Source organism: Lissotriton helveticus, chromosome 3_1 (genome assembly GCF_964261635.1).
Source record: "Lissotriton helveticus chromosome 3_1, aLisHel1.1, whole genome shotgun sequence".
In the NCBI taxonomy this organism is placed as follows: Eukaryota; Metazoa; Chordata; class Amphibia; order Caudata; family Salamandridae; genus Lissotriton; species Lissotriton helveticus.
The window spans coordinates 1,912,774,392-1,912,800,489 of NC_136061.1; the positions used below are offsets into that span (position 1 = coordinate 1,912,774,392).

Here is a 26,098-nt window from a genome sequence, read left to right on the forward strand (position 1 = left end):
ATCCTTTTCCATGGTCACCGACTTGTCCTCCATGTCGCTAATCCTTCTCTCTGTCTCTCCTACTCTACCAGCTATCTTGCTCTGGTCAGCACGTATTGCTGTAAGCTCTAGTTGTACATTGTCCATGGAGATTTTTGTGGCCTTTGCTAAGTCGTTGGCTTCCGTTATTTTCTTTAGGAGCAGATCCATTGCTGTCTCCGTGCTCTGTAGTGTCTTCAGCTTGATTGGTGACTCTTGATTTGTTTTGATCTTTTTGATTTCGTTGGCGGTCATTCCGCCCAGGCCTTTTACCCTTTGATGTGCGTGCGTCCACCCCTTTTTGTGCTGGTCTGTTTGTTGGGTCTTCTGTTTGGGGCTGGGTTTGCCGTGCGGCCTGGCTTCCTCTGTCTTTGCTGTGTTTCCGAAGGAGAATCTGCTAGGCCACTTTATTGTCCTCGTTCTAGTTCGCCCTTCCGCCAGGGCTGCTTCCGCGTAGTCGCTTCCGCCTCCTTCGCTTCAGTATGTTTTGGTGGCCGTCCTGAGTTGCCGCGTTTGCGCTGGGTGGCCGTGGGTGCTGTTACGAGCTTGTTGCAGGCTGTCGTATCTCTTTCTACGCCTTCCTTGCTCGTGTGGGGCCTCCGCCCTCAAGGTTGACGCCGTGGTCCGTTTGTGCCTTGATAGCTGTAGGCTGCGGGTCTGTGACTGCCGTGCACACCTCCTTTGGCTGCCTTGTAGCGGTTCGCCACTGCCCTCAACCAGGCACTTCTTGGGGTAGCTCCAGGCTCCAGGCTTCTGCCCCTTTGCGCTCTGCAGACGCTATATTGTGAGCTGGGAACCCAATTTGTGTTTTAAGAAAAATAATGAAGTCTAAAGAAAAAATCACGACGACAGGCTTTTCTTTTAGAGTGCTTATTTGCACAGTGGCCTCATACATCTAATATGAAACCCAGCTCAGACTGATATAATGTAAAGAAAGCGTACTGAAGGAATCGGGGTAGCAGGCTTTTGAGATCGGGGAGCTACTTTTGGCATACAGGAGACTAGATTGGGCTGCCTGTGCTGCCATCTAGTGGTCATGTAAACATTTTTGGGAATAATATTATAATTGCATGCCTTTTCAGAGCTCCTGCTTAGGTTTCATGGTTTAAGTTTGACAGTGGAGCTAGGAGCCACTCTATTGATTGAAGCCGATAAAGGCAGGGTGGCCATTTTGTTCACTTGGGGTAATAAGAGAGTGCCTATGGCCTAATGGTATCTGTTCTTAAAAATAGCTAAAGGTTTTGAGCTCTGGGCAGGTCGCAATCTGGCGTTTCGTGATGTTGTATGTTATTTTGTAGGATAAGGATTTATACAATTAAGGTAAAGCAGATGCATACGCTATGAAATTTGAATATGTTCATAAGATTTGAGGTATTCGCAAAAACGAGTTAATAATAGTGCATCTTACGCACGACTTGGGGCAATTTTTCCACTGCAGAGTTCTCTCTCATTCTTCAAGCCTGGGTTCAACAGTTTTCTTACTGCCTGTGCAAGGCATTTTAAAGGGTCCCCGCGGCGGGCTTGGCATGCCACAGCGAACACGTTGTGTCATTTTAAATCTCCCACAGCAGTAGCTGCGCAGCACTCCTCTCCCTGTGGCTCATTAAACAGGAGGAGCGTCACCGTGCTACCACTCAGTGACAGAGTCGGGTTTCCAAAACGCAGGACCAGGGAGGGGGCAAATAAGCAACGCTGAGTGAGTATCAATAAAAGGAAGCAGCACAGCCGAAGCACAATGACACAAAGCACATCCAGGTTTTGCAGTGGGATGAACATAAGCTAAAAATGTATGCCTAGCATAGTGTGGCGCCCGACTGGTATTTTGTGGCTCAAGGAATATAGGTGATACATTCACCTGCAATAGATTACATATTGGGACGACTCCAAATTATTCAGCGATAACCGCACAGGGCACTGTAGTAGGATGCTTGTTAGTACCAGGGACTCCAAACCCTTAAACAATTTCTACTCGCAAACGATGTCAAGTTGCTTTGTTGGGGGTACTTTGCATCATGAGGTCTGTTCTTGGGAATAGAACTGTTAGTCTGGTCGCTAAAGGGGGCCAGTTTCAGAGCTGTCCCGGTGTTGGCAGCTATGGTACGAGGCTGGGCAAAGCGCTCTCAGTAGCTAGCCAGAGGGTAAATGCAACTAAGGCATTAATCAAAAAGGAGTTTATATGCTTCCAGAACTCAGTTGACGCGAGGGACTGCATGTAATCACTTGTAATTTAGGAAGAGGTGCCCAGGTATACAACTGGGGCTATGCAAGGGCACTCTCATTGCAGGCCTAATTTCAATCAGCTAAGCGGTTGCCGCTTGCAAACGTTGTCAAGCTCTAAGGGGTAATGACTCTAGTACTTATGGCCACTAGGTTATTCAACTTCTAAACAGAGGACAGGGCTACGCAACCTGGTTTTAATAGCCACATTTAGCCGGCGGGTCACACTTCCTACCTTTAGTTTAACCACTGGCAAAACCTTATCTGTATCCCATGCAATTGCAGACGCAATGATAGGGTTAGATCCTGCAATGTGATACTCTGATTTCTAATCTCAGGGGCGATGTGGGGAAGAGAAATAGGGGTACACAGAAGGATTAGACTTGTAAGGCGCCTTTGTAGATACAGCATATACATTTGCCCTGCAGGGGTGGTACCGTAATGTATTGCAGACCTATCACGGGGGTGTCAGTCCACGCAGTGGGTGAAGTGACGGGATGGTACAAACCTGCCATATTGCAAGTGAGCTGGGAGCACTTCTTTCCCCAGCTAGCGCAGGGATCTCCCACGCCACGTCAAGAGGTACAGACTGCTAGCATCTAGGTCACGGTCCTCTGTTCTCATGTTAATCTTCAGTAAGCTAGGTAACGCATTATAGTAGTGCGATGCTTAAATACGTTAAGTGCATTGATCATTTCTTCCCCAGGTAATACAACTGATGCTGTGCTAAGCGCTCTCAGTGGGTAGTCAGAATGGTAATGCAACTAGTGCTAGGCGGGACACCCTCATTTAATGTCGCATGTTAAAGGTTGTTATATAATACAATTGCCTCCCACGATAAAATTTCAGGGCACGGACCATTCACTGTAAATTTGAGTTTGGACCGGTGCACCGGAAGCACAAACCATATATTCAGCATGGTACCTACTGGGGGAGTTACGTTCAGCCTGTTACAGCAATTGACTGCAAGGTTTTGAGGACAGTCCCGCGAGGCACTGGCCTCTGAGAGGTCACTCAAGTACATTATCAACACGTATAATGTCAAATTATTTGCTGTATATCCCAGGCCTTCTTAGCACACCTGCTCGAGCACGCAGGTGCGGGCATGTCGGAAACATCTAGGCACCACTTATAGGGGTAGATGTGTTTCAGTGCAGGGCAAGTCCACCTCAGTACACACATATGGATTAGGGGCCCGTGTCAGAAGCATCTAGGCACCAATTATAGGTACAGATGTGGTACACTATTGACATTCTGGGCACTGTACAACTAAGCACCCTACTTCTGTGTTGTCACCTGGTGCCTATTGCTCGGGGGGCCTTATGCACATTGGTACATTCGGATACCTAGGTTGTCAGACAATACCTGGGTTGCGGCCCATCGGTACCTATGCACCCTAGGCTGAGGGCGTGGGTGAGAGGGGGTGCTATCTCATGAAGTAGGGCTGGCATGTGAGCTGTATCTGTCGTCTGTAAGCCCAAAAAACACTAATCAGTCGTGTTTGTTTTTTCATTTATGTATGTCTGGATCTATGGCGGACACCCGGGAAATGCTCCACATCGCAACATCGGCAAGAGGCAACAAGCCAAAGGGACTGGTAGATCCGGAACGTGAGTGGCAAGCAACGGCATCAAGGTGATGGGTGATCAAGCAAGGGATCAGGAGGTGCCAGCACTGTATTGGTTGTATATTGGTGTGTTAACCATTGGTGGTGACAACCACAGTAATATAGCAGTACGCTGCTTCACATGCTTCAGTATTTTGCCGCAACGGCGCCTGTGCTCGTGGGTGCCATCGTAGCAGACACAATAGGATATTCCATAGTAAGCAGACGCAATAGGATATTCCATAGTAAGGAGGTAGGCATACGTAGAACATTTCCCTGAGCATAGTGGGCAGGTGTAGGTGTTTCACGGACTCATGGTATGCTTATAGGAGATCCTGGGGCCTGTGGTGCCCTGGGTAGCCTTCCAATTACACCGACAATAAGTGTCAGTGTCTGGGGTGACGTGTCTTACAGCGTGATGCCATCAATGGAGCCCATTTAGTGGCACCATGACGGTATTAGTGGTCACATGGCGGTATGCCCACTCTCCCGGAGTCTAGCAGCCCTAGCATCTCTATCCCGCACTTGGGAGGGGTGGGGAAAGGACTGATCCAGAGCTTCCAAAGGGGAGTGAGTCTGTGAGGCCAATGGGAACATCTACCTGGTAAACAAACTACTGAGACTAGCTAGGGCTTGACAATTACAGAATACAGCTCAGGCGTGCATCTGGGGATGGAATCGTCTCAGAGAATCTTCTTGCCTAGTTAGTGGTGTATAGGGACAGGGCAGGATCTTGCAGCGAGTGGGCTAGGTTAGTGAATTTTAAGGACAGGGCATGACCTTTCAGTGTAGGAGGGTAGGGGGGTGGGTAGATAGTCGGTCAACTACGCTGGCCTGTGGCGCTATGGTCATGATTGGTGAGCAGTTAATTTAAGGTCCTTAGGGGGCGGCGCCATTCTCGAATGGGATCGCCCAAAGGGAGGGACAAGTAGTCTCTCCTAGAACTCCAGGGGCAGCTACAGCCTGTTGGCTACATGGGGAGAGTCACGCTTTCTCTAGGCTGGTTGGCCACCCTGCACGTACACAATGACGCCAGTAAACTGCGCAGAGATGCAAGGGCCCCCTTTAATGGAGTTAATAGAGCGTACGGGGGTAACCGGAGGGGCGGAAGTACCCTCACGGTAACCGGGCCCTCTGCGCATGCGCACTGCGACGGAAGGGCGTGGTTAATAGGGCGTACGGGGTAACCGGGGAAGGGGTGTACCCCCACGGTAAACGGGCCCTCTGCGCATGCGCATTCCGACAGGAGGGCGTGGTTAATAGGGCGTATGGGGGTAACTGGGAGGGGGTGTACCCCCACGGTAAACGGGCCCTCTGCGCATGCGCACTCCGACAGGAGGGCGTGGTTTAAGTGATAAGGATCTGACACCAGTTAGTGACCTTGCTGTAGGCCCAGATAGGATACGCAGAAAACAATATTGTATAATATGACTTAAGTTAGATTTGGATAGGGAATACCTTGTACTAGAAGTATGTTAAGGTTAGCCATCTGATATCCGTATTTATTCAATTGTAATAGAATGTCATGGAACGTTTTCTGCGTAATTGTGTAAATATTGTTTATTTCCAATTTTTGATTTATTTGTATGTTTTAATAAATACGGCCGGAGGGTTGTAAGACCCCTCGCCCCCAAAGAAATCCCTCTCATGTCCTGGTTAATAATGTTAGTTAACGGAAGGGTGGGGGTCCTCGGCAGTCCCATGCCATATGGAAAGACGGGGACTACATCGGCCCCCGCCGCATTTATGTCAGGGCGCACCGTCCCCCACCCGCTATTCGTTGGACCCCGGGTTCCATGGTGACCCGGAAGTGATTGAGTCACTTCCGGGTCACTAGGGAACAAAGGCCAGGCCGGTTAGATTGGCCTGGCGAGGGGTTAAAAGGCCGTGGAGCGCGAGAGTCTGCCTCTTTGACTCCTGCAGACCACGGCCTGCCCTTCCAGCCTCTAGGAGGCTGTAATTCTTTTCCCCACCCACCATCCCCTGAAGCAGATGATTGTTATTGTGTGTTATGAAGGTTTTCACATTTTTGTTACAAATGTTTATGGATGACGAGTGTCTGAGTAATACGTTTTGTTCCTTAGAACTTTCTCCCGTTTACAGGTCATCAATCGTCGTATCCATGCTATTCCTTGGTCAGGCGGTAAGGTCATGATTGGTGAACAGTTAATTTAAGGTCCTTAGGGGGCGGCACCATTCTCGAATGGGGTCGCCCAAAGGCAGGGACAAGTGGTCTCTCCTAGAACTCCAGGGGCAGTTACAGCCCGTTGGCTACATGGGTGCGGGGGAGGGGAGAGTCACACTTTCTCTAGGCTGGTTGGCCACCCCGCACGTGCACAATGACGCCAGTAAATGGCGCAGAGATGCAAAGGCCCCCTTTAATGGAGTTAATATAGCATACGGGGGTAACCGGGGGACGGAAGTACCCTCACGGTAAGCGGGCCCTCTGCGCATGAGCACTTCGGCGGAAGGGCGTGCTTAATAGGACATACTGGGTAACCGGGGAGGGGGTGTACCCCCACGGTAAACGGGCCCTCTGCGCATGCGTACTCCAACAGGTGGGCGTGGTTAATAGGGCATATGGGGGTAACCGGGGAGGGGGTGTACCCTCATGGTAAACGAGCCCTCTGCGCATGTGCACTCCGACAGGAGGGCGTTGTTTAAGTGATGAGGATCTGACAACAGTTAGTGACCTTGCCGTAGGCCCAAATAGGATACGCAGAAAACAATATTGTATAATATGACTGTTACGTTAGATTCGGATAGGAAATACCTTGTACTAGAAGTATGTTAAGGTTAGCGATCTGATATCTGTATATATTCAATTGTAATAGAATGTCATGGAACGTTTTCTGCGTAATTGTGTAAATATTGTTTATTTCCAATTTTTTATTTATTTGTATGTTTTAATAAATACGGCCGGGGGGTTGTAAGACCCCCTCGCCTCCAAAGAAATCCCTCTCATGTCCTGGTTAAAAATGTTGGTTAACGGAAGGGTGTGGGTCCTCTGGCAGTCCCTGGCCATAATCCTGTGTATATGTAGGGTCAATATCATACACCGTGCCACCTGGGACATGTTTCAAAAACTCTTTCACATATAAATTCTCTCTTACCCGCCTCTTGGGTGTTTTTATCGAGGTGGTGGATCTGCTAATTAAATTGTGCTGGTATTTATCCCGAAAACAACCCCCTTCAAAAAATCCGGACGGGCACGCTTTACTCTGTGCAGGGAATAAGTGAAATGTATGCGCTAGCCACCGGGAGGTAGAGCACCCTGAGTGTGAGTCACCAGTGTGCAGGCCCCCTAGCGGTCGGCTGACTGCACCGTGTAGCACAGCCGGGCACCGCTGAGGCGGCCGCGAAGCGGGAATGTTCCCGTGGCTGCGCTGGAAAGATTTCAACAGTATATCTGAAAACCATGCATTTCAACGTGTAGCGGCACACTTCGAAGCGGGAATCTCACATTCAATGCTCGTAATAGCCCCAAAATTAAAAATTAAAACTACAAAAGCTATAATTATAAGGAGAGCAAAATCACTTATCTGAGGCTGCTGGAGCAGTGTAGAAAAAGGGGGATAGAAAGTCTCCAAAGGATATATCGAGGCTCTGGAGCTTCCAGATTGGATAGACTGTTATTTGTTTCTATTCCCAAAGGACTATAAGAAATGTAGTTAATGTTGGTTCACATAAAATTGAAGTTAATGGCTGATGGTACAATGAGATGGGGACGTAAAGCCTAATCCTCGTCTCTGGGTCCTGACATAGAATTGAACAATATTTCTCACTTTGATTCATTTACGTGCTTCAGGAAGATTTATTCAGCGTAAGAATAATAAGCGTAATGTTGAGCTATTCATTTTGATTTAGAAACATGTGATCTTTTAAACTATATCTGAATGGAAGACTGCATTTTTCCTTTTCTTTGTTTGCATATATTTAAGGCGATATTTTATGCAAAAGAAAGTCATATGGTGGGAGTATGAAAAAGGCAGTGAGTTAATTAGACCCTCATTTTCATTTCCATTTTAAACAGCAGGAGAATAGTAAAATGTAGGCTGACAGAACTAGCTCAAACTGTATGTCCTATGCATATTCCAAGGGTAGACATAACTCATAGTGGCAGAAACGCAATGTATAATTCGTTGAGCCCACTCGCTGTGCTTTACGTACATCATACACAGACATTGATGTGTTTTACTTTTTTTTTTAACCTCTGTAGATACTTAAATAGAAGTTAGAAAAAATGAGTCATAACTTCGATTTACAGTCACCTGAGTGTAAAATGCACAGAATAAAACTGCGCAGATGTTAGCTCATGCTTCACAATATGCAGATTGCCTTGTTGTCAGGGGCGTAACTTAGTTAGTTGGATTCGAGTTGTGTGGAACAGAGATTTCCCAACCATGATGGCTATTGAAATATCAAAATGGATAAAAATAGTCTTAAATCTAAAAGGCTTCTCTGCACCACATAAGAACCATTCAGTCTTTTGTTTATTCTTGGCCTGCTTTGTGTGAGAGGTAAGAGGAGGGATGGGTGCAAGAAGCTCTGTTTAGAGAGGTGTGTCTTTTATTATGAGGGCTGCTAATCTGAGACCCTGGAGCTAACCCCCTGCTTGTCGTGTATCAGTGACGTAACGCTAAATGATGAGGTTCCCCTGCAAAATTTGATGAGGTCTCCCTCAGTCTTACAGGTATTCATTAACCTTGGCTGAAATGGACCCCATGAAGCACTGTGGAGTGACCCTGAAGGGTTGAGGGCCACCCTGCACAGCAGGGACTGCAGCGGCCTGCGTCTGGCATATGCATATTGTGAGAGAGCTGGGCATACATTCAATGGGCATAGCCAGGTAGAAGTCTTGACTGGGCTATGCCCAAGTCTCGAGCTTTGCCCAATCGTGCAGCTCTGAGGTGGGGCAACCAGAGCCAAGAGCAAAGAGCGGGGCTCTGAGCAGGAGCCTGACAGTACTCATGCTGTCATACCTTCCCTCAAGTAACAAGACCGCATCCCAATGTTGGAGAAGGGCTTGGTGTCCCCAAGTTGTGCCATAAATGTGGACAGTAACATTTGCTAAAGCTTAATTTAATTTAAATACAACAGTAGAATAAAGATCGCTGGTCCTAAATATTTTGGGGGAAAATGAGTTGCTGCACCAGTGGTATTTGGTCTAATTGCTGCTGAAATTTCTTTGCCTGCACTGTAGCACATGAACAAAGCACTGGCAAAGCAAATAGGTCGCGTCTATGCAAGAGCATCAGTGTAGCTGCTGTTCAAGCTGGCTGAAAGTTAGTGGGGTGTGTGTAATGGAGTGGGGTGGGGTAGCCTGGGGTGGGGTAGATTGGGTTTGAGTGGAGTGGGGTCGTTTGGGATAGAGTGGAGTGGTGTAGATTGGGGTAGATGAGTAGATTGGGGAAGATGAAAGTGGGGTGGACTGGGGTAGAGTGGGGAAGAGTGGGGTAGTTTGGAGTAGGGCTAAGTGGGGTAGAATGGATTGTGGTAGGTTGCAGTGGTGTGGTAGATTGGAGTGTAGTGGAGGTGGGTAGATTGTGGTAGGTTAGAGTGGTGAAGATTGGGGTAGATTGATTAGGGTAGATTGGGGTGATCTGGGGTGGGATAGATTGAAGTGGAGTAGAGTGGAGTTGTGTAGATTTGGTAGATTGGAGCGAAGTGGGTTGGGATAGATTGGGGTAGAATATTGTGGGGTAGATTGGGATAGAGTAGGCCATATTGGAGAGGGACAGATTGTAGTGGAGTAGAGTGGGATAGATTGGAGTTGGGTAGAGTGGGGTTGATTAGAGTGGAGTGGGGTAGATTAGAATTGAGTGAGGTAGATTGGCATAGAGTGTGGTAGATTGGGGTAGTTAGGAGTGGAGAGGTGTGAGGTGGAGCATAGTGGATTGGGGTGGAGTGGTGTGGGGTAGATTGGAGTGGAGTAGATTGAAGTGGAGGAGTGGGGGAGTGGGGGAGTGGGGTAGATTGGGGTAGATGTGGGTGGTGTGGAGTGTGGTATATTGGGGTAGATTGGAGGGGAGTAGGGTAGATTGGGGTAGACTGGAGTGGTGCAGGGCAGGGTGGATTGGAGAGGAACAGTATAGATTGGAGTGGAGTACACTGGGGTAGATTAAGTGGAGGGGGTAGATTGCAGTGGAGTGGGGTAGATTAGGGTACATTAAAGTGGAGTTGGGGTGGATAGGTGTGTTGTAGATTAGAGTGAAGTGGGGGTAGGTTTGGGTGGAGTGGAGTCAAGTAGATTGAAGTGGAATCAAGTAAATTGAAGTGAAGTGGCATAGATTGGGGTAGCTTGGAGTGGATTGGGGTAGATTCGGGTAGACTGGAGTATAGTGGGATAGTTTGGGGTAGATTGAAGTGGAGTGAGTAGACTGGGGTGGATTAGCTTCGGGTGAACTGGGGTAAATTGGGGAGAGTGGGGAAGATTGGAATGGAGTGCGTTAGAATGGGGTGGATTAGAGTGGGTTTGCTTTGAGTGGAGTGGTGTAGACTGGGGTAGATTGGAGTGGCCGGGGTAGGGTAGCAAAGGTTTTTGGGACACCCTGCATAAAGAGCTACGTCCAACATATAGCTATCTAACAATGTTTAAGCCTCTAAAGATTTTAACCAAATCTGACCTAAGGTTATATGGAAGAAGATTTCAAGTTATATTTAAATTCCTCTGATAATCTCATAGATTCCTGTGTGGGATAATCCAGTGGTGTCAGACGTTTGGTAACAGCTGTGAGACTTAAAGCTCAAATGTTTTATAGAGCTTCATGAGGCATTTAGAAATTCACACGATTTTTTAAACATTGACATAGAATGAAGGAACCAGCACCCTTGAATTTGGTCAATGGAATGCCAGGTTTGTATTATTCAGAGGGTATTTTTATTTCCAAACATGTTTATTTTATGAACATAGGTTTCACAAGCAATGGTGACTTGACAATTCATGAGAGGACTCAAAACATGAGATACCAGAGGGCTTTAAAATGCATCAAATATGTTTATTTGATATAGTATGTTATAGTAGAAGAATGATTAGAAAATCTGAGGTGTCCCAAATGAGGTGTATATTGGGGGTAAAAACTCGGTTTACTGCATATGTTTTGCAAATGCATATATTTGAAAACATTTGGACGACCACTTTTTCATTTGTTTTTTGGATTTTACAATGGAAGAGTATTTCTGGTGCAAGGATGGCACTTCAGGGGAGCACATAGGAAACTCAATGAGGAAGTCAAGGTTTTTCAGGCCAATATTCTTGCGTATGGTATGAACAAGGAGTATCATTGAAAGGATTCTGTTTATAGTTTTGAAAAAGATACAGGAGAGTGGACTATCTCTGAAAAAGGAAAACAGATATATGATCTCTAGTGAAGGGATTAGTGAGAAAGCAGATTTGGCTAAATCAATAGTGGATGCACCAGAGCCGTCAAAGATGAAGAACGCTCATTTTTGGGTCTGGCTGAATATTGAAATATGTTCATTCTGAATTTTGCAAGCGTATTGCAGCCCATAAGGTAATTGCTCAAGAAAGGTGAAAGGGTTGTGTGGTATGGTAAATGCAGAAATCTTTTCATGGTCATTTAAGTGTATTGGGAAATTTCCTACCCTAGGATACTTTGATGTTAGTGGATTATTAGATTGTTTTGTATTCAGGTTCTTATTGCTTTCACATCAAATCTGTACCACTGTGTTGTAAGGTTGTATCATAAGTTTCCTTTCATGTGTTTATATATGTTTGGCACCACTTGTTGATTTAATGTGTGTATGTCTAACATTATTTTTCAATGGATGTGTTATGTTCTGCCTATTCTGCTGACATCAACTAGCAGTACTCTAGCCTAGATTGCACCAATGTCTATCTCCATTAAACTCCTGTGAGTAACAGCTTGTCTCCAGCCTGTCTACCTTTGTATACTGAATGAGAAGATACCAGCATTCTTTAAAGGTAGCTGATGGAATTGAGGTCCTCCATTACATAACCTTTGATGACCTTCAAGGTCCATAACTGCTGTGCATTTTTCTCTGCGCATTTGATGGATAGAAGCTGCATAAAACGTGCCATTCCCTTCTCTCGTCTCAAGACCTCTTTTAAATATTTTATTAATTGCTGCTAAATTTTACATTGTTTTTTGGGCTACGGGTATTTTGTGTGCTGTTTGAGTGGAGGGAAGGTTGACGGTTTCGGCTCTTCTCTGGCCTCCCAGTTGAAGACGCCATCTTAGGAGGGTGCTGGTGTAGTTGTATTTTCATCACCTCCTTTCAGGATAAAAATGCAGGAGGGTGCGAGGTGCACAGCAGGAGCGCCGCAGGCGCGCAAAGGCAAGCCCATCTGCGCTCATCCGCTCCTGGACCGTGCCTGGGCCGGTCCCCCTGGTCGTGTTTGCCCAGATCTTTTTCAGCAGTTGAAATATTCTCGAGAAGTTTTATTAAACCTTAACCCCTTCGACGCTGATGACGAGCTGGGCTCGTCATGAGGTAGCCTCCTCGCACGCTCATGACGAGCCCAGCTCGTCACGTAACATGCGTTTTTTAAAAACTCAGCGTACGGGCGGAATTCCGCCCGCACGCATGCGGTTAAACACTGTGAATAAATCAATCATATGTCCCCCACTGAGCTCATTAGACTTGTTACAATCAGTATCGATTGTCTGCCCCACTTGCAACAAAACCTTTCAAAAGGTGTGCTCAATTGTAGAGGGCATTGCTTGCATGACCTCTGCCATTAGCGCTGCTTCACCAACTAAGGGCTCAGCACTGCGTGGTGCCTTTATTAATTCTATATCACTAGTCAAACATCATATGGAGATTTCAGAATTGATCTCCAATCAGCACTTCGATTTGCTATTTGTAACAGAAACTTGGGTGGATGACCTTGCGTGCCCTGAATTTATCGCTGCAACTCCAACTGGCTACATTGTATTCCACCTCGATAGACCTGCCAGGAGGGGTGGAGGGCTTGCTATATTCTACTGTGAACAGTTGCATGCAGTGTTCACACTAGTCATCACTGAAGGCATAGAGGCTATTATTTTCAATATCAAAGTCTCATAAACCCAATCCTTTAACTGCCTTCTTATCTATTGTCCACCGGGGACCACCAAATCGTAAGTTGTAGATGAAATCAGCCAAGTACTGGAATAATATTTACTGAAAAATTATTTTACAGTCTAGGGGGACTTCAAGTTCCATCTGGAAAATCAGTTCAACACCGAAACAGAACATCTGACAGATACACTGTCAGGTTTGTGTCTAGTCCAGATTGTGGACCGACCTACTCATACTGCCGGCCATTTGTTGGACAGAATTGTTTACTAACAATTCCAACATTAATTTTACTCACATCTTGCAACTTACCTGGACAGATCATTTTGCGGTAATGTGGGACCTAAAATATCACCACAACTCTCCCCCAGGCTACAGAAACTCCACCAGACGTCTCGGGCGTGGAACAGAATCCAAGCCACCTATCTTGACTCTTTACTTTATCACTCACTTATTATTAAGGAAACCAGTCCTGAATGTTGTTGCTCCTGCTAAAAGCTCGAAAACTAATCATAGAAAGCTTTCGCAGACATGGTTTACTGATTCGCTCAAAGTTATAAACCCCTTTAGTGCTAAGGCACCTCAGGGATTTCCATTGAATTTCCATTGAAATGAATGTAAACTGCATGACGAGCTGACTTTGTCATTAGCATGGAAGTGGTTAACAAGGATGCCGGAGACAAGAGTGCAAATGGCAGTAAAAATACAGCAGTGAGGAGCCAGAGAAATACTATACAGCACAAATAAACTTAGCTAATAATGTCCCTAAAACCCTTTTTCAAACAATAAAAAAATTAACCACCCCGAGGGGAGCAGATACTGCAACTGCTAATCTAGATTTCTGCAATTCTCTAGCCAGCACTTTTAAGGTGGACGTTCTTAGTATTTTCAACAATTTAACAATGGTGGCTCGTCAACGATATCTACAAAATCAAGCTCTAAGCCAGCTAGCTTTAGTAATTTTACTATTCCTTCTGCAGCACAGAGTGCAGACATTATCCTTAAAATCAAAGCAGGATACCCTGATGACCCGTGACCCCCAGGAGTTTTCACATGGTTCCTGAAGTCATAGCATGACACCTTGCAGTTATCTTTTCCACCATGTTCAGAACTGGCATTTTTCCCATCATTTGGAAAGCTGCGTCAGTGGTTCCTCTCTTAAAGAAACCCACTCTCGATTCGCTTGATCCTAATAACTATCGACCGATTGCAAGACTTCCCTTTCTGGCTAAATTAGGAGAAAAAATTATGAACATCCAACTCTCCTCCTTTTGGGAGGTCAATCATTTCTAGAACCTGGATGATACGCAGTTCGGCTTCAGAGGAAATCACAGCACTGAATCTGCTCTCCTTACAGCCACTGAGGAAATTAGATCAGCCCTCGATGAGGGGGGTAATGCAGTGTTGATCCTGTTGAATCTTTCAGCGGCTTTCGATACAGTCAATCATGAATTTCTAGTCGGCCATCTGCTTGATCTCAGGATTAGCGATTCAGCACTGGTGCTGCTTAAATCCTGTCTCTCACGACGCCAACAAGTGGTGTCTCTTGGGATTTTTAACCCAGGAACTTTCTGTATGCCTTGTAGGGGTACCTCAGGGATCTTCTCTGTCCCCAACTCTATTTAATCTTTTCGTCACACCGCTTGCCACGCTGATTAGATCGTTTGGGCTATCCTTGGTGTCATATGCCGATGATACACAAATCATAGTATCAATAGCTCAAAATGAAAATGGGGCTGGCGACGCGTTCAACAAATGTATGAGTGTAGTAAGTAGCTGGATGACCAACAATTGCCTGAAGCTTAACTCCTACAAAACAGAGGACATTCAGTTCAGCAATAATCCAGCCATCTGGTCCCCCCAAGGCCACGCAAACCCACTCTACGTGGTTTTCCATGGCCTTGTAATATGGTCCCCTTTTACACATTACTCTGCGTGAAAGGGGTATTCCATTGGTGTTGCTGTAGGTGTTCCCACGCATTCGGACACAGTGCTAGATTTACAGGGTCGAAGAACAAGGAGAAATACCTTTATTTCTCCTTGTTTTTTGCTCTTTTTATGTGCTGCATTCTGCCATCAACAATTGTTTTTGTGCAGGAAGGCATACTTCCCTGCACAAAAACAATCATCCCTGCAACGCAGGCACCTTTGCACCATGGTGCAAGAGTGCCTGCGTTAGTAGTAGGCAGCAAATTGTGTGTCAGCACAGAGGAAAGCACAGTGATGCTGTCATTACGACATGTCCCTGCACTTTCCTAATGACACAGCACGACACAGCAAGATGGCTTGCAGCACTGAACTGTAGGCCTCATTTAATATGTTTGGGTGCAGGGCAGCACTGCAATTAATCTTGCTGCACTGCCAAGCGTCAAAACAAAAGTGCAGGTATGCGCCGTAACTATAAGATAGGGCGCATTCTTGTCCTTTTCCCCTGCGCTGGTACACAATGGGCTACCATGCGCCAAAGCAGGCACCTTTGGGGCATGGTGCAAGGGTGCCTGCGTTGCAGGACTGATTGATTTTGTGTGGAAAGGGACACCTTTCTGCGCAAAATCAATCAATTGAGGCGATTTTCTCTTTCTATGTGTAGTGCACAATGCAGCACAAATAAGAGGAGGAAAAACGAGGAGAAAGGAAACTATTTCTCTCGTTCCGCCTCCCTAACGCCACCCCTGGGGTAGCGTTAAAATCTGACTCATTTCCAGGTTTGCGATTCCTCGTAAACCTGGGAATGCTTCAGATTCCATGGGTGTTGCGTGGGAATACCAAGAGCAACACCCCTGGGACCCCCTCTTTCATGCAGTGTTCTGCGTGAAAGGAGCACATATTCACAAGGCCATGAAAAGCCACGTAAAGTAGCCTTGTGTGGCCTTGTAAATATTCTGTGGCACATTGTGCCACTAGAGTGTCAAAAAAGTGACACTCTGGCGGTGCAAAAGTGCTGCAAGAGCCTCGTAAATGAGGCCCTCTGTCATTTTCTACTAAATATGCTCCCAAATGTACTGTGCTTAGTGGCTGCAAGGTGATACGACTTGGACACGGTAGAAACTAAAAAGAATTCAATTTTTCTCCACTTTCATCTCTGATGAGGATGCTATCCAGGCTGCACAGTTATGCAAAAACCACGTATTTATGGGTTTAGCACTGTAACAGGACTGTTGTTATTAATCGTTGTGACCTGCCTTATTTGCGATCATTTTAGTGAGGTTCTGATGAATCTGCTTTTTACTTGGCTTAGTTTGAAGGCTGCAGGGCCAAGGCCATATAGAGGAACTATTGGGGTGCCTGTAAAGAGTAACCTTTATTTATTTTATGAGTTAGACTGGCTACAAATGTCAAATCGGTGTTATTTTATACGTTAGACCTTATCAAGTCGATTTAAGGTTGTATGTGGGCTACAGTGAAGGTTTGATTATATATGCAAGATTGCATTGAAGTTCTCAGTGAAGCAGGATACGAACCTGAATTTTGATTGAACAATGGGATAAAGTAACTCTGCTTGCAAATCATAGGTTAGTCTAGCAGTATAGCACAGCAGTGAGGGAATGTCAGACACACTGAGTTAGAGATTATTGAGCACCTAGATGAATCTGGTAAAAGTGAACTCTAAAAGAGTAAATAATGCTCCCAGGCTTTCAGTCAAATAGTTCGCTTCGCTTAACACACTGCGAACTCCGTCAACTCATATGGTGATGTGATTTTCTATATTTTAGACTTTGCATTTCAACAGCCTGGTGGCAAAGTTGGGTTTGTGGATAAAGGATCTTTGAATAGTTAGAGAACCCACGTTGACAAATCAATGCCATAGTAAAAGAGCAGCAAATGCAAAATGATTCGAGTGATGGCACAAAGAAACTGTTGAAAGGTTCTGTGTGGTTTATTTCATTATCTCAAGCATAAACTGTTTACATGGACAGAGCGCTGGTGTGAACAATCTGTAAAAGAGACGTAGACTTCCACTGGACCTTTAAGGCTGTATGTACAAATGTAGGCACCACCGTTAGATGTTCAGACCCACCTCTCCGCCTGTCAATAACAGGCGCCATTTTAGCGTACTGGGACGGACAGAGATTCTAAAAGGCCCAGAAGGTCGAATCATGTTTTTATACCTTATGGTCTGTGTTATGACATTTCAGGTGGTGATGATGGTCACTGCACAGCAGCACACACAGCATTACCTGGAACCTCTTTCTGAGGAGCAGAGGTACGGCACTGATCATATTTACCAAAGGGTACAGACCAGGAAGACTAAATCATTTCGAATGATGCAGAGTCGCGCATTTACCTTTTCACACTTTGTCCTTAAATGTTTTCTAAAACATCCCATTTCTGTCACTACCTAATATTTGCATGCACACATTGCATCTTAGGGTGCCTATATACAATAATGCAAAAATAACTTTTGTGGGAAAGTAATTATAATTTATAATCAGCTGTGGTGGAACCTTGCCAGTCAGTCGTTCTGCTCAAGTTGCTATGCTCAGTCCTACCAACAATAAATAGTGATTTAAGTCCCGGTGCAGTACTTCCTAAACACTGGTCCAAAAAAACGCAGATGTATCGAAATGCACTAGTATTTTCAAGTCCATCAGCGTTCTCCTGAAATTAAAATCTCTGAACTGTTTGTACTGCATGTCCAAATATAAACAGTGACCCCAGCATGAGGCGAACAAAGTAACAAGTTAGTCAGCCGGTACTAGTGGACATAGAATATAAAAATACTGCTCGAAAATAGTTTGTTCCTGAAAATAACAGAGGGACAAAGAAAATAATTTGCACAAACGAAGCTACATTTGGCTCTAGCATTAAGGCCCGTACAAGAGCAATGGTCCTTGACGGAGTGCGTGGAAGAGGCCAGGGTGCGCTTGTTAAGAATTCCATTGCCACCTCTCGGGGTCCATTTTGTTGCTTTCTACCCCTTGTTCATTGGCGTAAAGTGCTTGGCACCCCCATGGTTCATGGGTCCTTTGTGGTTAGTGTTCTCCAGCCGGCATCCTTATTTAAAGACAAGATGGATCAGGAGCTGACAGGAAAGAAAGATGCAGAGGAGGAACCAGTAACGAGAGTTCCGGAGAACGTTTTCAGAAGCAGTGTGTCTGGTGAAGGATTTCCTGTTCAGTGCTGTTAAGTCCCTGAAAATAAGCGATATGAAACATGGAGAGGCGTGTCAACATTTTTTCTGCCTGCTCAATTAAACAAATATCAATTTACATTACAAAGACATTATTAGCGGAGCAAAAATATGAATCAATCTGGCATCAAACACATTACCAAATTATTCTTCTTTCTGGGGGAAAATCTGTCTAGGTGCTAATTCATCATTTGTTAAAATATCCAGATATCAGACATAATGTGTAAACTTCAATGTACTCAAATAGGCTCCAAGTGGTACCTTCCCTCAGGGAGTCTCATATGCGTCTCTAGTAGAAGAATTGTTTTGGCTATCAAAGATGCCGCCCCACAACCTTGACATCAATTGCATCGGATTTCTCCTCAGTACAGTTTGTAAGACAAAATGGAACATATGAAGCTAGCATGAGTACTTAGTTTAGAAACTTCCATACTAAATAATTCACAATCCTCAGAAGAACGGTAGGAGAAGAGTGAGTGTCCACGAGAAATAATGGTACCAAACAAGTGATTGAGGACCTAATGTACAAAACACTCTAGCAGTCGCAAAACCCACAATTCCCAAAATCATAGAGTTTGCAACCAGGAATGCTAGCAAAACTCCTTTTGCAATTTTAAAAGGTATTTTCGATTTACAAACGGTATTCTACGACTCATTACGAATCGCAAATAGGCAGAGGGATGACAGGATAAAATGGCAGGTTTCAATGCTTTGTGAATCCAACTTGGGTCACAAATCATTGAGTAGACTGCTGAGTTTTAGGTGGTGTTTGATTCTTACCCAGTCACGGAGCAAAGACATACACCCAATGCTTCCTCCTCTCTATGATCATTGGATAAAGTACATGTATCAGCAGGGACACATGATGAAGATGAAAATAATTATAGATCAGGAATGCACTTCGGAGAAATGTCTGAAGGGAAAACTCTTCAAGGAAAACAGTCTGCATTAGTGGTATTTCTAAGTGGCAAAAAGTTTACTGCAGGTACACGTCAAGCAGTTACTCGACTCACCTATTGTTAGAGCAACTACTATTGTTGGGACCTAGAATTTAGCCACCTTTAGACATCAACCTGACAATTTTCAAAGCCTTCTATATGAGAAGCCGAAGCAAAAATACTGAGTGACAGAAAAGTGCTAAAGGTTATTGCTTTGCTGCAGCACTGGAAAGATTATACTAGTACTATCTTGTTGACATGGTGCATTGCTCTCATGTTGTCCATCAAGACTTTCAGCAAGCAGTTCAGCAAGCAGTTCCACAGGAAAGAAAATGAACCTCATAGGCCAGAAGAATTCCTTGGTTTCGTTCGTTAAAATAATTTCCCCAAAAATATTTGGTTTCTTATGTGGTTTTCTTATTTTAATCAAGCCCTTTTTATACATTTCGATGTACTGTAACTTAATTTTTAATTACTTTTTTTATATTCAATTTTTTAAATCTCTCTCTCTCTCTCTCTCTCTCTCTCTCTCTCTCTCTCTCTCTATATCTATATATATATATATATATATATATATATATATATATATATCCACGCTCCTACACACCAGTTACGAGTCACTCCAGCAGCGGGTGCCGTTTTTCGCGGTGGTGCTACCGCGATCCAAAATGATTGCTCCACTTACTCCAAATTCTCCCAGCCGGGATTGAAGACAAAGTAAGGCACTCACGGGGTTTATTTTCCACACGGAGAATTACTCATTCCACATCGTAAATTCTAAGGCTGGTTATTCTATCACACCCAAACAAATGATTTTCCATCCAAAGCTTCAATCATCAGAACAGGACCAAATAAATTTCCAAATGTCCAAACGTAAAAAACACATGTTACATAATTCAGAAAGCTCGTCTGTACAGCAATTAGATCCAATTAATGTCAACATGTTCTACAGAACTGTAATCAAGAGCACATAACAACAGGTAAGAATTTGTGCTTTAGCCCAGATGAGTTGCCAATTCTTCCCCCATATTAAGCCCCCCCGGGGCCTTCGTTTCCATGTCTATTATATAGCGGGATTCCAACCTTCTGAGCATCTGTAACCTGTTTCCTCCTCTAGGATTGTCCACTACATAATCCACACAGAAGAACCTCAACAGATCCCTGTTGCTGTTGTGCTTGATAGCAAAGTGACGAGCGACCGGATAGGAAAAATCCTTATTCGCGATCGCTCGCATATGCTCAAGTATTCGAAGTTTTACCGAATTAATAGTGCTACCAACATATCTAAGTTGGCAGGGACATATCAAACAGTAAACTGCGTGATCTGTGTGACAGGACATAAACTTCTGTATCCTCTTTCCCCCTTTACAACCTTTCACCTCATATGACAATGTACGCCTGCTGTAGGCGCAAGCCTTGCATTTTCCACACGGAAAGAAGCCCTTAGTTTCATTCAGGGTCCCGGGGCTTTTTCTGGTGGAACTCAGATGACTTTGGACCAAATGGTCTCGTACACTTCTGGCCTTACCAAAGGTGATCAAAGGGACAGCTGGCAAATCCGATCCAATGATCTGATCAGTTTTTAGAATGTGCCAGTGTTTTTGCATGATTGCTCTCAATTGCCAGGAGTTTGCTGAATAGGGGGTAATCATCCGAAATTGATTTTCTGGATTTGGACGTGGTTTAGTCTTTTGTTCAAAAAGAGAGTGTCTGGAAAGTCCTCTAACTCGGTTGAGTGCATTATTTAAGAGGTTGTGTTTATACCCTCTTTCAGAAAATCTGTCAATACTCTCTCGAGCAGCCTGTTCAAAATCACTATCTAAAGTGCAGTTACGTCTTAATCTGAGTAATTCTCCGTAAGGGATACTCTTCACTAATTTATTAGGGTGGCTACTTGTAGCGTGCAAAATGCTATTACCCGCTGTTGGCTTGCGGTACAATGAAGTACAGATTTTATCATCCCTTATAGTGACTAGTAGGTCTAGATAGCTGACCTGCCCTTTACTGATCTCCCCCGTGAATATCAGATTACAATCATTGGTATTTAATGATTGGACGAACTGTTTAGCCTCTTCTATGGACCCATCCCAAATAAGAAACAGGTCATCGATATACCTGTACCAGGCAATCACCTTCCTGTTAGATGTCTCATGTTGTGGGGCCCAGGCTACCTGCTCCTCCCACCAGCCCACGAACAAGTTCGCGTAACTGGGGGCGAAGCAGGAACCCATTGCTGTGCCAGACAATTGTTTGTATATCTGATCCTGAAATATAAAGATGTTAAAATAAAAACAAAATTGGATAAGTTCCAACAACATTTTGTTGTGCATAGCAAATTTCAATGGTTTCTTATCCAGAAAGTATTTCACATCAAGCAGACCTTTCTCATGTTCAATGCTCGTGTAGAGACTCGTGATGTCAAGAGTCACGAGTGTATAGGTTGGGTGCCAATGGATCTTCTCAATTTTTTCAATAAAGTCAGACGTGTCTCTTATGTATGACTTTAGTGAAATCACAAATTCGAACAGGTAATGATCAAGGTATTTGGACAGATTTTCAGTTAAGCCACCAATAGACGAAATGATGGGTCTACCCGGTGGATTACTTATGCTTTTGTGGACCTTGGGAAGGTGGTAAAACGTTGGTAAGATGGGATGTATAGGCCTTAGTGGCTGCAATGCCGATCCACGGCGAGATCACGACAGGTAGACCGTTTGGTCTTCAGTCGCATTGCACTATTTTGGTGCTTTTAAATACTGGCAGCTTTAATGCTGCTATAGCCGATCCACGGCTACATTTTGATCATTTATTAAATTAGATGGTCACACAACACGCATCTTGGCGTCCTTATAGTGTCCACAGTTTTGACTTGTGGATTACCAGTAAGCATCATGGCCATACACATTGAATAATATGAATAACTTTCATTTAGGCAATTTGGTTTGATGTAATCGTACACCCATTACGACAAATAGATGGCATTAGACACTACAAGATGGAGCGCATGATTAGACTCGAAGCTTGTCCTATGTTTATGTCAATGCCTGTAAACCGGAAATGATATAATATGCTGCCACTGCGCGCGTTTTTTGTAAAACACTGACAAAGGGAGCGTTCTCCCGAAACGCGTCTGAAAAATAAATACTGCTGCTGAGCTAAAAGAAACCCCGTGAGTGCCTTACTTTGTCTTCAATCCCAGCTGGGAGAATTTGGAGTAAGTGGAGCAATCATATATATATATATATATATATATATATATATATATACACACACACACACACAGACATGTATATGCAGGTAGACACACATATGTTGCTTACACACTTACAAAATGTTACATACTGACACTTATTCAAAGTGTGAATTATATATATATATATATATATATATACATACACACACACATATATATGTATATGTATATGTGTGTGTGTATATATATATATATATATATATATATATATATATATATATTTTTTGGATTGGTAATAACTTTGCCACCTTTTGACGAATCTCCATTAAACATTGCAGACCTATTACTTTTTCTACATTGGCTGATGATGCAAAGTTTCATGGTGATTAGTTAAGGGGTGCAAAGTAAAAAAAAAAAGGGGGGCGGGGTCCCAATTTTTTTTTTCCACCAATGCAGTTTTCAGAGACAATTTAGACAGACATAGTGGCAAAATGGCTAAACAGATTTTTATGACATTTAACAGGGATATAGATTATGGTGTGGAAAGAGTCCTTTTTCCTATTTGATAAAAAGTGGTTCAGTAGTTGTTAGTAATAAGGGACAAAAACTTAGTGATATATTGTGCCGCTGTACAGCGTGGTAATTTATTATGCTATTGTACGACATGCCACTCCACTCTATGCAACTCCAGTATACTCTATGACACGCCACTCCATTCTTCACCATTTCATTCTATGCTGTGATACTCTATGCCAGGACACCCTGTGCCATGACACAGTATTCCATGTCACTCTACACCATGACAATCCATGACAATTCACTCGACTCTACTGTAGGACACTCTACGCCACACCATGCCACTCCAGTCTGCAACACTGAACTCCACACTTTGTCACTCCACTACACTGTTCTTCACTCTATGCATGAAACTCTACTCCACTCTATGCAACTCCCTCTATGACACTCCATGCAGCTTTCACCTTACTCCACTGTACTCAATGACAAACTATGCCACAAGACTCTAAGCCATGACACTCTATGCCATGACACAGTATGTCATGACACTCTACACTACGACACACTATGCTATGGCACTCTACAACACAACACTTTATAACACGCCCCTCTACGCCACAACATTGTATGCCACTCCACTCTACTCCACTGAATCACATGCTACTCCACTCTACACCCCTCCACTCTATGACATTAAACTCCACTCTGTGCCAGTCCACTCTACAACACTGTACTTCTCTCCATGCCACTGTACAACACTGTACACTCCACTCTCTGGCACTCCTGACACTGTACGGCACTCTATGACACTCTACTCAACTCCCTCTCTGCCACTTTACTCCACTGTACTCTATGACACTCTATGCCACAAGAGTCTACGCCACTACACATACACCACGATACAGTATGCCATGACACTATACACCATGACACACTATGCCACAACACTCTACAACACTCCACTCTACACCACAACACTCCAAACCACTGTGCGACACTCTACTCGAATCTACCCCCCTTCACTCTATGCGACTCTACTCTACAACACTCTATGCCACTGTACAGCACTCTCCTCCGCTCTATGGCTCTCTACGACACTCCACTCCACTCTGACACTCTACACAGCTCCCTCTATGCCACGCCACTGTGCTCTGTCACTCTATTTCAATTTACTCCTCTAGAACACACTACTCCAACCTACTCCTCTATGACATGCAATTCCACTTTACAACACTCCACTATATGACACGTAACTCCATTTATGCCACTATAGTGTACTCTGTGATACGCCACTCCACAGTATGCCACTTCACTGTTTGCCACTGCACTGTGCGCCAATCCACTGTAGACCACTACACTGTACACCACTAGGCTATGCCACAACACTGTACACAATTCACTCTATGCCACAACGCTTTATGCCATGACACTCTACGAAGCCGCACTCTACACCACTATACGACACTCTACTGCACTCTACTACATTCTGTGCCCCTTCACTGTTCAAAACTTTCTTCCACTCTATGCAACTCACTTCTACAACAATCTACTCTGTGCCACTCCACTCTACTCTACAACATGCCACTCCACTCTACATCACTCTACTCTACAACATTCTATTTCACTGTATGCCTCTCCACTCTATGCCAATTTACGACAAGCCATTCCACTTTATAATATGCCACTCTACTCTGACACACCGCTCCACTCTACGACACTCCACTGCACTCTACTACACTACAAGCCACTCCACTCTACGACACTCATATCTCTGCCACTCCAGTCTACTCTATGACACACCACTGTACTCTACGTCACTCCACACTATGTCACTCCCCTCCATACCATGAGACTCTATGCCACAACATGCTTTGCCACAACACTATGCCATGACATTCTACACAAGGAGACTCCACAACACTGTATGCCACTCCACTGTACTATATGACACTCTACTTCACCATACGCTCCTCTACTCTACGAAACTGTATTCCACTCTATGCAACTCCACTCTACCAACACTCTGTGGCACTCTACTCCACTCTATGATGCCCTGCAACACTGTACTCCACTCTGTGACACTCTACGCCACTCCCTCTACACCACTCCATTCCACCTCACTCCACTGGTGGTGAGTGTTTGATTTGTTTAAACGCTCCTTCCATCATCCCCTTTGGTATCGCTTTGTTCGCCCTGAGTTGGCAGGGTGTGCCCAGACGTGGGTCCATTGCTCACTCTGCCACTGGATTCTAGGTAGCCTGGCTGATGAGGGTTATGAACCCGAAACCGGTCCCAGGATGCTTGGCAGTTAGGGCTGGACTGTTCCGATGAGGCACAGGGTCAGACTGATTTGCACACAAGACTTTGCAACTCTCTGCTCCACTCTACGGCCCTCCCCTTTAAGACACTCAGCTCCACAACACTCTAGTCAACTATATGCCACTCCACTCTGCTCTACCACGATCCACTCCACGCCACTCTACAACACACTATTCCACTGTATGCCCCTCCACTCTATGCCACTGTACAACATGCCACTTCATTAGACTCTACGCTACACAACTCTACTCTATGGCACACCAAAATGAGTAAGTGCCTTCTGTGAATACCAAAATGATAGTAAGTTCATTTTGGTATTCACAGAAGGCACTTACTCATCAATTAGTAAGCGCCTTCTGTGAATACCAAAATGAGTAAGTGCCTTCTGAGAATACCAAAATGAGTAAATGGTAGTAAGTTTACGATTTTGTCCCAAGTTAGTTCTGTAAATCGGGCCCCATTTATTAATGAATAATGCAAATAAACAGATAGTTGGTACAGTGAGACCTTTTGTATCTATGCTTACTCAATCGACTAATAATAAACCACTTCAATGTGCCCATGATTGGTACAATGCACAATGTAGAAGAGGGAAAGACACTCTCTTCAAGGCTTTGAAAAGTAATCAATGGATGACATTATCACACGGAGGAGAAGTTATAAGGAACTTCTAAAGAACACGAAAAATTATTGATTCCTACAAGCCTGGAAACAACATTTGAAGTAATGATTGCAGAGCCCTTTGGAACATTGTCACATACGGGGTAGAAGTAACCTGTATAACCCTTGATGTACACATTGACAAAGATAAGTATTATGCACACTTTTGGTTACTCTACTCTAGAGTACATTCTTATCTGCCCAGTGTGTTACCACTGTCATTATCAATGTTTCTGCCTGTGAAGTAATGGTTAACAATGCTATTTACGACTCATTAAGCACTGAAAGCCATCAAATTACAAATCTGTAGTCAAGCTCGAAGGTAATCCATGCATTTTGCCACCTCACAAACAATAAATTCTTACTCATAGTAATTCTCCTGGGCTCAAAATGATACCCTCTGGAATTAGATGTATTAATTCATCTTAGGGCATATTTATTGGGCCTTATCCAGCAAT

General features: G+C 44.4%; 1 protein-coding gene across 2 annotated transcripts in view; it reads right to left on the bottom strand.

Annotated features, from left to right (window-relative positions):
• Positions 1 to 16,716: 16,716 nt before the first annotated feature.
• The window catches only part of OSBPL5 (oxysterol binding protein like 5), a 970,364-nt gene continuing 960,982 nt past the window's right edge, over positions 16,717 to 26,098 (bottom strand). For both annotated transcript variants that reach the window (XM_078682923.1, XM_078682922.1), the window contains one exon: positions 16,717 to 18,015. In XM_078682923.1, coding sequence (XP_078539049.1) covers positions 17,880 to 18,015 — 136 coding nt within the window. In that variant the 3' untranslated portion in view covers positions 16,717 to 17,879. The remainder of the gene's footprint in view (positions 18,016 to 26,098) is intronic.